At 39.6% G+C, this 14,544-nt stretch overlaps 1 protein-coding gene across 6 annotated transcripts in view; it reads right to left on the reverse strand.

Annotated features, from left to right (window-relative positions):
* The window catches only part of mast2 (microtubule associated serine/threonine kinase 2), a 214,370-nt gene that overhangs the window by 74,781 nt on the left and 125,045 nt on the right, over positions 1–14,544 (reverse strand). For 4 of the 6 annotated variants that reach the window (XM_074636372.1, XM_074636373.1, XM_074636371.1 and 1 more), the window contains exon 4: positions 10,802–10,833. In XM_074636372.1, coding sequence (XP_074492473.1) covers positions 10,802–10,833 — 32 coding nt within the window. Of the gene's footprint in view, positions 1–2,648; positions 3,706–10,801; positions 10,834–14,544 lie in introns of those variants that run through there. The other 2 variants (XM_074636375.1, XM_074636376.1) reach the window with 2 other exon arrangements.

Below are 14,544 nucleotides of genomic sequence, written 5' to 3' on the forward strand. Positions count from 1 at the left end.
AAATTGGTGTCGTTAATTTAATTTGCGTAAATGCTTTATTATCGCGTTAACTTTGACAGTCCTAGTAAATACTCTGAGATCCACTTTAAAATATAACGTTAATGTTTGGAAGTGACCTTAAGTGACCATAGTGATTTAATTATTGGCGGACCAACTAAAAAGGTTTTCTGGGCTATAATTAATACCTGGCAAGGGACAGGAAATTATATGTACTCTGAATGGAGCTGAAGTTACAGGACTAAATGTATTGTGCAATGCACCTTCTCTAGAGAATTAGTTCATTTAACTATATACTATACAATATACTTTGATTTTAGTATTTTGTAATTTGGTTAGAATTATAATTACCCTCAAAGCTAGGGTGAATACTAACATGTGTACACATGTGTCTGAAGAGAGAGCCACCGTGGTAACTGGAGCCTGTTGAGCTGATGACTGACTTCCTTCCCTGCTGGGATCTCACTCTGATACCTTCTCATGTTTCTGTCTCCTCATGGTTTTCCGTCCCACCGACTCAGTATGTATGTACACTATGCATGTACTGTATTATGAATGTATGCATGTTATGTAAGCCAAACTTGCCCCTCTGTTCACACCCATATACTGTATCTAGTGATGGTGACGTAGCTACAGAAACAATATAGGCCTGTCAAGCTTTTATTTTGGGGCTGGCTTCATCTTTCTCTCACTCTTTCCACACAAATCTGTGAAGTTTACTTTTGTTATATTCATCAGGTTTTATACTTTGTAGACATTTAACTTCACAGTTAATAACAAAAACATTGACATCCTGACAGAAGAGAATGCAGACAAACAGTATGTTTACATCCAAATGTTTCCTAATTTCTGAGAAAAATGTCCAAAAAGTCATTGAAAGAAAAGTCAAATCAGTGTATTTCAATCAGCTTTGTCAATATTCTGAGGAAGATTTAAACATTAAGGGGTGGCAGCACCTTTAAAACAAGTCGATTATAGGCATTTCATAGTTGATTTTTTACTTACTTATGTTATTTAAAGCTAGGGTTGGTAATCTTCTTCAAAAACATGTTTGTTACATTTGTTGAAATTCTCATTACACTGCGACAGCAATCAATAAATCAAATGCTCTGACAAAAAAAGAAAAACAATATGGTATCTGTAACTTGACAGCTGTGAGTACTAACAATAGCCATGTTCGTTGTTTACGTTTTGGAGGGAGGTCTGAAGGGACGGACTCTCAATGTTGCCGACTTGGAAATTTTCTCACTAGATTTAGCGACTTTTAGAGCTAGTGCTGCTTGCTACTTTCATTGGAAAAGAGTTAGCAACACTGGGCTCTGTTTTTTCGGTTGAATCATTTTAAACATCTAGCGTACTCTTGCTAGTTTCACAACATTACCGACCCTAGCTTTAATTAGTTACATTAGTTAAACCCGCAGTAGGCAGAATGTTTTTGGCATCACTGGGCAAAAAGTACATAATAACCTTTCAGCATATTGTAATTCAAGTGATCTGAGAGAAAACTAGACTTCTGCAACTCCTCATGGCTCTGTTTTCAGGATTTAAAAAATCTAGCCCCTGACGGGAGACTTTGGCCAATCACAGGTCATTTCAGAGAGAGAGCGTTCCTATTGGCTGTTCATTAAACGGAGGCAGCTATCAATCACTCGTGAACTCTGATCAAACGGTCAAACTAGGCAGCGCTGATCAAATATGAATCAATATTATGTTACTGTAAAATGAGGAAAGTTTGTGATCCAGCAGCATTGTTGAGATCAGTTCAGGAAATACCAAGCCCCGCCCACCAGCCGGGTCACAAACTTTCTCATTTTATAGCTAAACAGCACACTACAAGATGTTTCTGAAAACATTTGAGGCGAGAAATAGGCATTACAGTAACACAATATTGATTCATATTTGATGAGTGCTGCCTAGTTTGACCGTTTGATCAGTGTTTGTAAAGTGATTGACAGCTGCTCAGAGATGGCAAGGCTCCAGCTCAGCTCTGATTGGTTGTTTTCCTCCAGTCTTTGAAATTTTGCAGATGGCATAAGGAGCACCGGAGGACACAGAGGCACATGAGTTTTTTTCAGATTACCTGTCTCATGCACTACTGTAGGATATAGTGACTGTTTTATAAAAATAACTTTTTTTTTAATTATATTTGCTCCAATTCTACCCACTGCTGCTTTAATGTCTCCCACAGAAGGAATTGTTTTTATTTTCTCTAGAACCACCATCAGGTCAAAATTTCAATTTCTCCAATATTTTATGACCAAATATCAGCCTCAGCTGTACTTTGTGTTTAGTGCTGTAATTAGCAAAGGTTAGCAGGCTCACAGTCTAAATTAAGATGAACATTATACCTGCTAAACATCAGCATGTTACCAATGTCCTTGTAAACATGTCAGCATGCTGATGTTAGCATTTAGCTCAAAGTACTCAGAGAGCCGATGGCATGGATGTAGAGTTTCAGTCTTGTTTAAAGATATTGTGGATTTTTTCCCAGAATGTTTCTTTTCAATATGCATAAATAATTGGATGTAAACACACTGTACTGTAGCTACAAATGAAAAGGTAAAAGAGAATTAAGTAAGAAACATAACTGGTTCCCTTGATATGACTCTGACCTGCGTTCTCTCTCAACACACACACAGACACACTCTTACTGGAGGTGGAGGCGTGGGGCTCCTGTTCTCTCCTTCCTCCTCTTCATCTTGTGTCCCGGGACAAAAGGCTCAACTGTAATCTTTAATAATCCACCGGACTGCATCAGCTCATTTGCTCGTCAAACTCATACTGTAGTGTCCCATCCGCAGGCTCCACACTGGACCAAAAATGGTCCCACAGTCAGTCCCCCACGAGTCAAACCACTGACTTTTATATATAAAGGAATGACCTCAGTGTGTGTGTGTGTGTGTTACAATACGTCAACACCTGGTCTTATCTCCACACAGAGACACACACAGTTATGTGAGGTATCTGGGGTAGAGTGTTCCTTCACCAGCAAGCACGGGCTTGCTGAGTCACAAACTAAACACACAGTCTGGGGAGCGACGTGCAGACCACGCACACAATTTTCTGAGCTCAATACTCTGTGTATTTCACACAGCAACTCATTTTTTCTTCCTCTGATAATCCAAAATCAGTAAATTGAACACCCTTCTTTCCTCTTCTTGCATAAAAAATAATCCAAAAAAGTCAGAGAGAATACTATCTTCTGATTAGCTCCATCATAATAAACAGGAAAGTGATCCTTCAAGTTCAGACTGGTAGCGGACCCTCAGCTCCTGCTACCGATCCACCAGAAAAAATGCTCAAGAGGGACACTGCCAGCAGCATGTCCCCAGGAGCAGAGTGCCTTCCCTGGGTACAGCCTGCCCAGTTAATCCCTATCAGTTCCTGGAAGTCTCAGCTTGTCTGATCGCTGTGACCAGCCTGTCCGATGTGAGACGAGAGGACTGACTGAGTCCTCAACAGACAGCAGTGAGAGGGACGGCGACACGGGGGAGGGAGGGTGAGAGAGAGGGAGGCGGGGATATGAAGACAGGAGGGAAGACTGAGATGTCTTCACTGCTTCATACTCATTATTTAGTTTGTATTGTCTAAAGAAAGAAGTATTGTCAACTGTAGACAAAAAACAAACTTCAGGTTCTCACTCATGTAGAAGCAGGAATGGTGCACAAACAGTTACGTATATGGCTTGTTTATAGGATAACTAAAAAAAATAAAATAATTCCACCTATGTACTGTAGGTCTTGCTTCAGTGTTTATTGTTAATTTTTTCATGACTTTATAAATTACTTTTTAGGATTTAGTTTTAGTTTTGAATGCCTTTTAAAACAAGTTTATTTTCTAATAACTTCTTTTAAAACTTTCATTTATTGGCCTTTTAATGACTTTATATGCTAAGTTTATTTATATACATTTAAAATAATTTTTCATTTATTCATAGAAAATCTTTATAAAAAAAATCTTTATTTATTTAGATTTTTAATGACTTTAAAAACAAATGTATCTTTTACTGTAAGGGCTTTTTCATTGGACTTTTAAGACGTACATTTTTAAAATAACGTTTCTAAAATAAAGCAGAACAAAAGTTCTGTTTTACTTTGGACTTTTGAAATGACCTTTTAAAAATACTTTATTTTTAATTACTTTTAACATTATCTTAATTTTAACGACTTGATCAAACATCATTTTTTTTTACATCATTTCATTGATTTTTTCAAATTTAACCAACTTTTTAACTGATTTTGTAAAACTTCTTTTACTATAAAAATAAGCTTTATTCAGGACTATCAAGTTTTTTCAAACTTTAAAAAAAGGCTTTAAATGAATATGCTACTAGTTAATGAAATCCTATTCTGTGCTGAGAAGCCTGCACTGTAATCTTGGAACCCATCGGTTATCGGTCTAATGACGGATAAGCCTCCAGGGGTAAGGGGTTACATATCTGGGGTTTCGGCGTAGCCAGCAGATATCCTGGCTAGGACTTCCTCTTCCGTTCTGCTGCTCATCGTTTACAGTCCAATTAGCAACTTGAGATGGGAGGCTGGAGTTGGAATTGAGAGACGACGTGTACGATCTGATTGTTTCACAAATAGCCGATTTACAAGCTAATTCTAAACCAATAAAAAGCTAAATCATCGTCAGACGATAGCCACTGGGTTTCCGGATTACATTTTGGCCAATGCGTTCCGCCTCTTTTGCTCTCCACTTGGACTGTTTACCTGCATTCAACCAAAGCCTGCTAAAACGTGATTGGTCAATACTACTCAGACTACAAACGAGAAAAAAAACAGAACTCTTCCGATGCTGAAATCTTGTCCCGTTGCCTACAGATTCTTTACATTAAATGCAGAATCTGTTTATAGATATAAACCTGTACTAAACTGTGCTGAACAGAGTCATCTGGCAGCAGGAAATGCTAAAACTTGTTGATGCATTGAAACTAAAGGTGAAGAACTTCTTTCAGAGAAACGTCTACTTCTTTACTCCTCTTCCAGTTCAGGTATTTGTCTTTGAAAATTTGCAGAAGCTGAAAAGTTCCAGCGTTGCTCACACATTAAAACCTTGTAGGGAAGCTTCTCTTCCTCTCTCTGACACATTGACTCAGGGGACGTTGTTGTGATATTATCAGAGCAGCTGTCCTCTCTCTGTCTCTGCTCTGGTTTCTGAGAAGCCCGGGGACACCACTGACCCTAATGGGCTAAATGCAGCTCACAAGCCAGATTGCTAATTCATAAACAATGGACTGGATCACAGACGGCTCTGACTAGGGTAGGGTTACACACACACACACACATACACACACAGTTAATGTGGAGTGATTACTGACGCAAGAGCAGCCGCAGGACACGAGAATGTCATTACACACCAATCTGGACCTGTGTGTGTGTGTGTGTGTGTGTGTGTGTGTGTGTGCCATGAGAATCTGTTACCAGTTCAAAATGAAACCTTGAAGCAGTGATTTTCCAACAGATTTCTCCTGCAGGTTCCTCCATGCCCCCCCATGCCAGCACAACTCTGTTCTTGCTCATATTGATAGCCATATCATAGCCAAAAATGGCCAAAATTACACCATTTATCATAGTCAGAATCTGTAAAAACAGAAATAATCGTCAGATTTTCAAATTTCCAGCGGTCCATGAATGAAATGTAACCAAATCTAAGCTTAAAATTGTGATATTTCATCAAATCCTTTTTCCCCCAACACTTGTGGGCACGATTTGTGGCATTATAACTATTATACTGCACAAAGGACATGTTTGAGTTCTCCCTACTTGCCATGATTGTGCTGTTTCCACAGAGGTGCAGGACTTACAGTATATATTGAAGTGAAAAGCGCGGCCGCGGTGAGTAAAATGTCACAACAGCAAAAGAAAAACGCCACAAAGCTGCTTGGGATTCAGAGGTTGATCTAATTGATTTATTCAGTTGAGTTTAAGATGATAAATTGAATTAGGAAACCGCGAACAAGCATCTTCTGTGTCTCTATATAAAGTCGTCCTAAACTCTCATTTAGTGCAGAACAAATTTATAGTTTTTGGATCAAGATTAAATAATTTATAAATAGCAAAAGTCCAGATGTTTTAAATCTAATTTTTTTTATCTAAAATCTAATCTAAGTAATGTCTTAATTGTGAGAGGAATTTTTGTTCAGCAGGTGACAACAGTTGTCAACTTATTACCTTATATGGACAATTACAGTATGTAACTACTGTCAATCAATATATTGCACAATGTAAAGTAAACAGCTAATATCTTACTCAATTTGAAGTAAACTGGTGATATTATGAATATAATACTATTGAATATGAGGAAGAAAGTTAATTATTGACCAAAAGTATCAGTACAGAATATAGTCAAATCAAGGTCCACTTACTAGCTTTTTCATTTGCTGATGAAGATCATGAGATACAACTGAAAGCTCCCAAAAGGATAGTAAGTGGACCTTAAGTTGCCATTATTTTGTCACACATATTCAGTGGTGGAACAAAAAACATTTACTCAAGTACTGTACTAAAATGCAATGTTGAGGCATACTTATACTTTACTTGAGTATATGTTTTAATTTTCACTTCTAGTACAGTTCAAAAGAAAATAAAGTACTTTTTATTTCACAACATTTTCTTGACAGTTATTGGTACTAGAAACTTTTCAGATCAAAAGTTTAAAAACATACAATGACCTTTTAATTTACAATGCATTGTTACATCGTAAACTAAAACTACACAAAAATATTATTTATTTATTATTAGTTGAAAAACAAAATTGCTCCACCTCAACAAGCTATAACTTAAAATGCTGCTTATATGTTAATATTAGGGCTGTCAATTGATTCAAATATTTAATCGCGATTAATCGCACATTCACATTTGTCTGTTCAAAATGTACCTTAAAGGGAGATTTGTCAAGTTTTTAATACTCTTATCAACATGGGAGTGGGCAAATATGCTGGATTTATGCAAATGTATGTAAATATTTATTATTGGAAATCAATTAAAAACACAAAACAATGATAAATATTATCCAGAAACCCTCACAGGTACTGCATTTAGCATAAAAAATATGCTCAAATCATAACATGGCAAACTGCAGCCCAACAGGCAACAACAGCTGTCAGTGTGTCAGTGTGCTGACTTGACTATGACTTGCCCAAAACTGCATGTGATTATCATAAAGTGGGCATGTCTGTAAAGGGGAGACTCGTGGGTATCCATAGAACCCATTTTCATACACATATCTCGAGGTCAGGGGTCAAGGGACCCCTTTGAAAATGGCAATGCCAGTTTTTCCTTGCCAAAATTTAGCACAAGTTTGGAGTGTTATTTAGCCTCCTTCCTGATAAGCTAGTATGACACGGTTAGTACCATTGGATTCCTATTTCTAGTTTCAAATCATGCCAATATCTTCAGTCTAGCTTTAAAACTACAATCTAAGAATCACAAGTTGGATCAAATATAGTCAAATATATGGTTATACACTGTAGGGTAGTTTTTGGTAGTGTTGTTATTACAGTATCTGACCATTAGAATATATTAGAATAATACTTCTTGTGATGCAGCTACTGTATACAAATATGATCTGATTTATGTGAACCAGAGACAGATTAAAGAGGACAACGGAAACCAAAAATATACTAACATGGAGCATCTCAGTGGTAAAAACAGCGAGAGAGTAAACTAGAGAGGACGGTCTGTCTTTGATTTGACAATCGGAGACAGAAGACAGACTTTGCTTCAGTGCCTTCAGTTCTTGATCTGTATCCATTAAAAAGAGTTCAGCAGACAGCAGGACGCCGCCGCCGGCCCAACTGTCACTTCCACCGAGTCGACTCGGACTCACAGAGGCTTCACAGCAGCCGACACACCGCCTTCGAGCTCACTGCAGAGCCTGAAGATCACACACACACACTACCAGTCAATGAACACACAGAAACACACCATCCGACCCCTGTGGCTCCGCTCTGATATTAACAATCTGATAGAGCAGCTCTGTATCTTCAAAGAGCTACCAGGGGATGTGGGAGAGATAAAAGCTGTTTTTATTTGGACTACAGCTACAGGCACACATTTATACTGTCATAGATTTTATTATTATTATCTTATTATGGTTCAGCGAGTTAGGATCCTAAAGGGAATTGGGAAAACAGGATTTCCTCTACAGGCTACCAGAGGAAATCTTTGGATGACTAATACCAAAACTGCAGATTTTTATGGCAGGAAACCTTCATAGTACATTTGTATTCATTATTTTGCATCATGTGCCTCAAACAATCTGTTCATTCGATTTCTATTTCCTAATCCTAGACACTGTGCAAGTGTTTTTCTCAGAAGTTCCAGGTGTTGCACACTGCTTGGGATGATTGTGCAAGCGCTGCTGCAACAATAACAGGCTAAGCTGATTCAAGTTCCTGTCAGTCATACGGTGAGTACTTTTACATGCACACCTGGTAATAACTGGGTATGTAGAGTGGTCTGGTCATGTGCTGGCATGTAAAAATCATAACCTGGTTTCAGAGCCCTTATCTGGAGGAGTCAAAGACATGCCTGCGCCACCGTACATGACCTGAAACCTAAATATGTCCATCCATGTTTCTCTATATTCAATGTAAAAAGCATATCCTGAATATGATCAAAGTCAGGATTTTAGTGTGTATGTAAATGTTTCCACCCTCAGTCTTGGGGCGGCTGTAGCCCAAAGGTTGGTGGTTCGATCCCCAGCTCCTACAGACTGCATCTCGAAGTGTCCTTGAGCGAGACACTAAACCCCAAGTTGCTCCCCGGGTTAAATGCAGAAGTCAAATTTCAAGTATGTACCTGCATGTACTATGACAAATAAAGGTTTCTTCTTCTTCTTTTCTTCTCTTCTATTAAAGATGCTAAGCGAGAGATTAGGAGCACTTCTATTGCCTCCACATGGATCTCAACATGGCAACGGCCTAGCCGGCGTCTCGCAGCTGACGGTGCTAACGGTGAAAACAATGGCTACAGCGCTAACAGACAGTGATAACAATGGAACCGGAGGGTGGGTGCTACGCTTCCGCAACATCGCCATCAGTCTGGACGGTGTTATCAGCTGTGACCACCGGATAAGAGCAGTGCAGAGCAGCGGCAGTGAGCTAGCCAGTGGGGCACACACACATTCACGAACATGAACTAAAAGGCACACACGGCCGGCTGGCTATGTCAACAAAGCACGGAGAAGCTAACTTTACATTGCAAATAGTTGTTTCTTGCTATATATGTATATATATATATATACAGTATATAAAAAAATGTTTCCCATAATAATTCATTGGGAGTAACATCAGGTGTACAGAAAAAAATAAAAGCAGATGTGATTGTCCCTCCATACTTTGGTATTTTTCCCCCAAACGCCACTCCCACTCCCACCCAACCCTCACCCATTGCCAATGTAAAAGGATAAAGAACAAAAGACAAAGTTAATTTTAAAAAAAGAAGAAAAAAAGAAAAGAAAATATGATAAAAACATTTAAATAATAATAAATAAAGTACACATTAACAGTGATAATAAGTATAGGATTAATCTCAAACTACAGATAAAATAGGCTGATAAACTTTACATCAAACACTCAATGCTTCAAACAAGATGTGTTCAGTCGTCTCATAAGTACCAAGCTCAGTGACACCAAGTGCAAAGCACCGTGTACAAATGGACAAATGGACTGTTAGTGGTCATTTGTTTATGATGTCATACATTTTAGCTGATGGAGAGAAATACATCTCATAAGTATTTTAGTCTGCACAAATACACTACGCCCAATTAAAATGAAAACAGATACTACAAAACATACAAGTGGTCTTAATCATACGGAAGCAGTGTCAGTAAGTCAAAATATACTGCTATATTAATGCTCTGGATATTGTATAGAGCACCTTTAAGCTTGAACACAAATACTAGTAGTACTTGTAAACTATAATATACGGTAGTATACAGCTAGAAAATACGACTGTGTACTGTAGAGGACCTGCGGCTTGTTTCTCCACTGAATAGTGTCGACTGAACCGACCTGCACCTTATCCGACCCCTGTTGTTGTGCTGTTTTTAAGGTAGCTCGGGGAAACAGGGGATCTCCAGAGTGAGTTACGAGGATTACACCATAATGACAGATCTTATATTCCACCAGTTCTTCGGGAGCAGGACTGTCAGTCTGACTTTTGTTTCCAAACATGTACAACTTTTCGAGCGGGACGATAAATCAGCTGCCTGGCGCACCCACACTCTGATATAAATAGGGTCTGCATCTATACACAGTGGGATGCTCAGCTGTTCTGGTACACACACACACACACACACAAACACACACAGACCTGGACTCAGTGGCTTTTCAACTTTGTCCTATAACCCTTTACTGGAAGCTCTCTCCGGTAGGATTAACAGCTGAGACAAAGACAAAGGTGGAACGTGGTTTCCAGTGATATTTAAAGGACTGGTAAGTGACTTTTTAGGCTAACAACAGTCGACAAACACACACACACACACACACACACACACACACACACACACACACACACACACACACACACACGCACTAGAATTCAACACTTGCTAAAATCTGCCCACTGGACAGAAACTCAAAGTCTCCGCCAGAAAACATGAAATGTTTTAAGGTGGAACAGCAGCTTCTCCTCCACCGTTATTCAAAATACCACACCTTATACCACCTTATGTATCTGTGTTTGGTTCATTGCATCGCACGCTCAAAAGCTTTCCAGAGGACACCTCTGGAAAAACAACGCAGCCAGGACAGGCTCTGATTGGGCAGAAGACAGAGGAGAAGATGGGTACTTACAAACTGCCTCTTCTGGGAAGGCTCAGCTCCTTCTGAAAGAGAGAAAGAAAGAAAGAGGTGTTTTAATTATTTAGTTGATCACTTTGCAGCCAATTGGTGAAGAACGTCATCAACAATCAGACAGTTTGACATCAAACTGTGCATGTGTATTTCAAAGAGGTCAGTGCAGCTGTTTGACCAACAGGTGTCACTGTGACATCACTTCACAAGGCAGTTTCACCATGAGATCTCATGTTTTTCCATCAGTGAAGCGTTCAACGTCTGTTAATGTGCTTAAAATCTACAAGAATTACACATACCCTGTTTTTTGCATATCAAATAAAGGATAGTCGTCAAAGTCAAAATTAATTTCATTAAGCTCACAATCTTTACAGATCCTCTCATCACTGGTAGCCAGCAAAGTACAAGTCTCATCTCCACATCTGGAACTCACATACTAAATTATAAGAAGCCAGGAAACCTCAGAGTCAGTGATAAAAGTGTTAAGAAGACCCTGTTGATCTTCTTCACTTTGAATTAGAACATAGATTCTATGAGACGATGTGTCCATCCATGTATGAACAGGTTGAGTTTCATTTGTGCATTTGAGCTGCACTTTCTGCAAGCAACCACCAGGGGGCAGAGGAGTGTCATCATAATCATCCATGACAACTCTGCTGCTTTATTTATTAACAGACAATGCTTGTGAGAAGCAGCAGCCTGCCACTTTTGAATCTGAATGTGTGAACAAGGTCTGCTTTTTGTCAAAGAAAGCTCTATCCTGTTGCTGCTATTATCTGGAATTTTGGTAAGTCTGAAACGGTGAAACACAGAACCCATGTACCTGTAACCTGACAGCTCCTTGAAACAGTTTGAGAAAACAGACCACCGACATTACAGACCTCCTGGTGAGCACCACCTGGCCAATAGCACCAATCAGTGTGTGTGTGTGGCTGAGGTACATGGATGTTGAAACGGTGTGTTGCCAGACTCCTGAAGTAGGTCAACAGCTGGTTTTACTTTGAAAAACATCATTAACACCTTCATCAGCATCCATCAGTGTGAACAGTGCAGCAGTACTACTACTTCAGACTGAGCAGAGACACTGATTGAAATAATTATTTGAAAAATATAAAATAAATAAAAGATTAAATTGTCAAATAAACAGAAATGATGCATTCAAGTGCAATCTTACTGAATATACAAATGACTTCCCTAATCGGCTGTTAGTTTGTGAACGCAGCAGCTTCCCAACAGCACATGAAAAAGAACAACAGCAACTGGATACCAAGAGGAAGTCACGCCTCACTCTTTTATAACCATTCCTCCTCTTGTCTTCGGTTTATGTTGCGCTGGCGGTTTTTAAAACTACGCTGCTCTCTGATTAATTCGAGGACCTTCCTGTGCTCACTGAGCACTCTGCAGAGAGACAGATGCACCTTTTGGCTCTGTTTCCAACCTGCTTTTATCTCTCCATCACACTTTCTGTCCGTCACACACACACTCTGCGTTCCAGCGTGGGACGGCTGTGTCAGTCTCCCTCTATCTCTCCTCATATCTCTCTGTGCAGATAAGCTAATGGACATAATGGAGTTCAGTCCGAGCACATGAGTGGGTGAGTGGCTGTATGGCAGAGGTCTGCAGAGAGAAGTGTGCGTGTGTGTGCTATGATAACATCAATCAAAATGTAGCTAGTTTTCATTTGGCCCTCCCTAGAAGAGAACGGAGCCAATTAGCTGCTGTGTGTGTGTGTGTGTGTGTGTGTGTGTGTGTGTGTGTGTGTGCGTGTGTGTGTGTGTGTGTGTGTCCCTGTCAGTCAGATTGGACCTAGTGATTCTATTAGTCCTACGAACAGATGTTGTCCAGACCTAGAGGGACGGGAAATGACTTGAGCATCACAGGAGAGGAGTCGACCTTTTATAATCCCCTCCTGTAGGCTGCGTTTACACTACAGGTCTTATAGCCTTTTGTAGTAGAGCAGAGAGTTTCCCTCTGTCCACCTGTTCATCCACTATTAAAAATGCCACGTCTGATTACACTGAAAACAACGACAAAACTTCACAGTTGAACCGAACCTTTCAGCAGGACAGAGATACTAACAGAAGGCAGGGGGAAACACATTATGACTATTGACTTGACTGTCACGACTCATCAGACCTACTTCATGTTCCACCCTACTGCTTTTACACATAAAGGTCAGTTTACCAGCCATGTCGAGAAACTACTCAGACTGTGAAGAAGGGACATGTCATTTTAAGATTTGTTTTATGAGGTAGCTTCATCTGAGAAGTGAAGCCAATGCAAAGTGCCTTCATTTGCATTCTTTCTAACAGCCAGCAGGGGGCGACTCCTCTGGTCGCAAAAAGAAGTCTGATTGTATAGAAGTCTATGAGAAAATGAGCCTACTTCTCACTTGATTTATTACCTCAGTAAACATTGTAAACATGAGTTTATGGTCTCAATCGCTAGTTTCAAGTCTTCTTCAATACCGCATGATGTTCATTTAGTAAATTATGGTCCCATTTAGAGTCAAATAGACCATAAAGCAGGGGATGCTTTAGGGCGTGGCTACCTTGTGATTGACAGGTTGCTACCACGGCGTTGTCCAATCTGGGAGTTGTCAGTGTGCTTTAACCCTTTCACAGTGTGTTTTCAGTTCATGGAAGTTAATTATAACATTTTGGTCACCTAAACATGTCTTGTTCAGTGTTCCGTTGTACTTAGCTCCACCCTCTCGTGTCACTTCTGGTTGCAAAAAACAAGATGCCTACGGCCAAAATGCCGATTTAGAGGCTTCAAAACAGCAATCCACAAACCAATGGGTGACGTCACAGTGACTACATCCATTTCTTATATACAGTCTATTGATAAAACCACAACAGGCACAAATTATTATTCTAAACAATGTATTTCTATATGTCTTAAAACTAGAGCTGTCAAAGTTAACGCCATAATAACGCAATAACTCAATTCCTTCTTAACTCCACTAATTTCTTTAACGAATTATCACAACATGCAATTTTGAGGTTGTAGCAGTTTTAAAACTAGAGTGAAGATACCGGCATCATATGAAACTAGAAAAACCTAATGAATCCATTGATACCAACCATGTCATACTAGCTTGTCAAGAAGAAGGCTAAATAACGCTCCAAACTTACGCTACATTTTGCGTGGAAAAACTGTCATGGCCATTATCAAAGGGGTCCCTTGACCTCTGACCTCGAGATATGTGGTTGAAAACAGTCTCACAGTCTCTCCTTAACAGACATGCCCACTTTAATTTGCGATTCATTATTTGATTTTGATTTACAGCCCTACTTAAAACATGTTTTGATGGGATCTTTAGGACTGGAATCCAGAACGATGAAGGCACAAGGTGCTGTATGTGTGGGAGAAATTATATTTAAAAAAATTCAAAATGATGCCGTTCATCAAGTGAGAGGGGAAAAACAAGTTACTTCAACAGGCACTTTAGACCCTCTTCTTCATCCCTCTCACCAACCTCTTAACCTTTCTCTCATTACCCGTCTCCCCCCTCTCTCCCTCTTGCCTCACCTCCTCAGTTCGACTCTCCTGTCTGGCCATGAAACACACACACAAAAAGAAAATAGAACTGGAGATGGGGGAGAGAAAACGAGAGGTGTGTTTAAGTACTATGCTCGTATCATCCATCCGCCCACGCAGAGCTCTGTAATGTGAAATAATGCTCGTCTGAAACCCTCGTCTGACAGTTTATTGCATTATACTGTGTGCTTTAGTGTGTG

Source organism: Sebastes fasciatus, chromosome 5 (assembly GCF_043250625.1).
Source record: "Sebastes fasciatus isolate fSebFas1 chromosome 5, fSebFas1.pri, whole genome shotgun sequence".
Taxonomy (NCBI): domain Eukaryota; kingdom Metazoa; phylum Chordata; class Actinopteri; order Perciformes; family Sebastidae; genus Sebastes; species Sebastes fasciatus.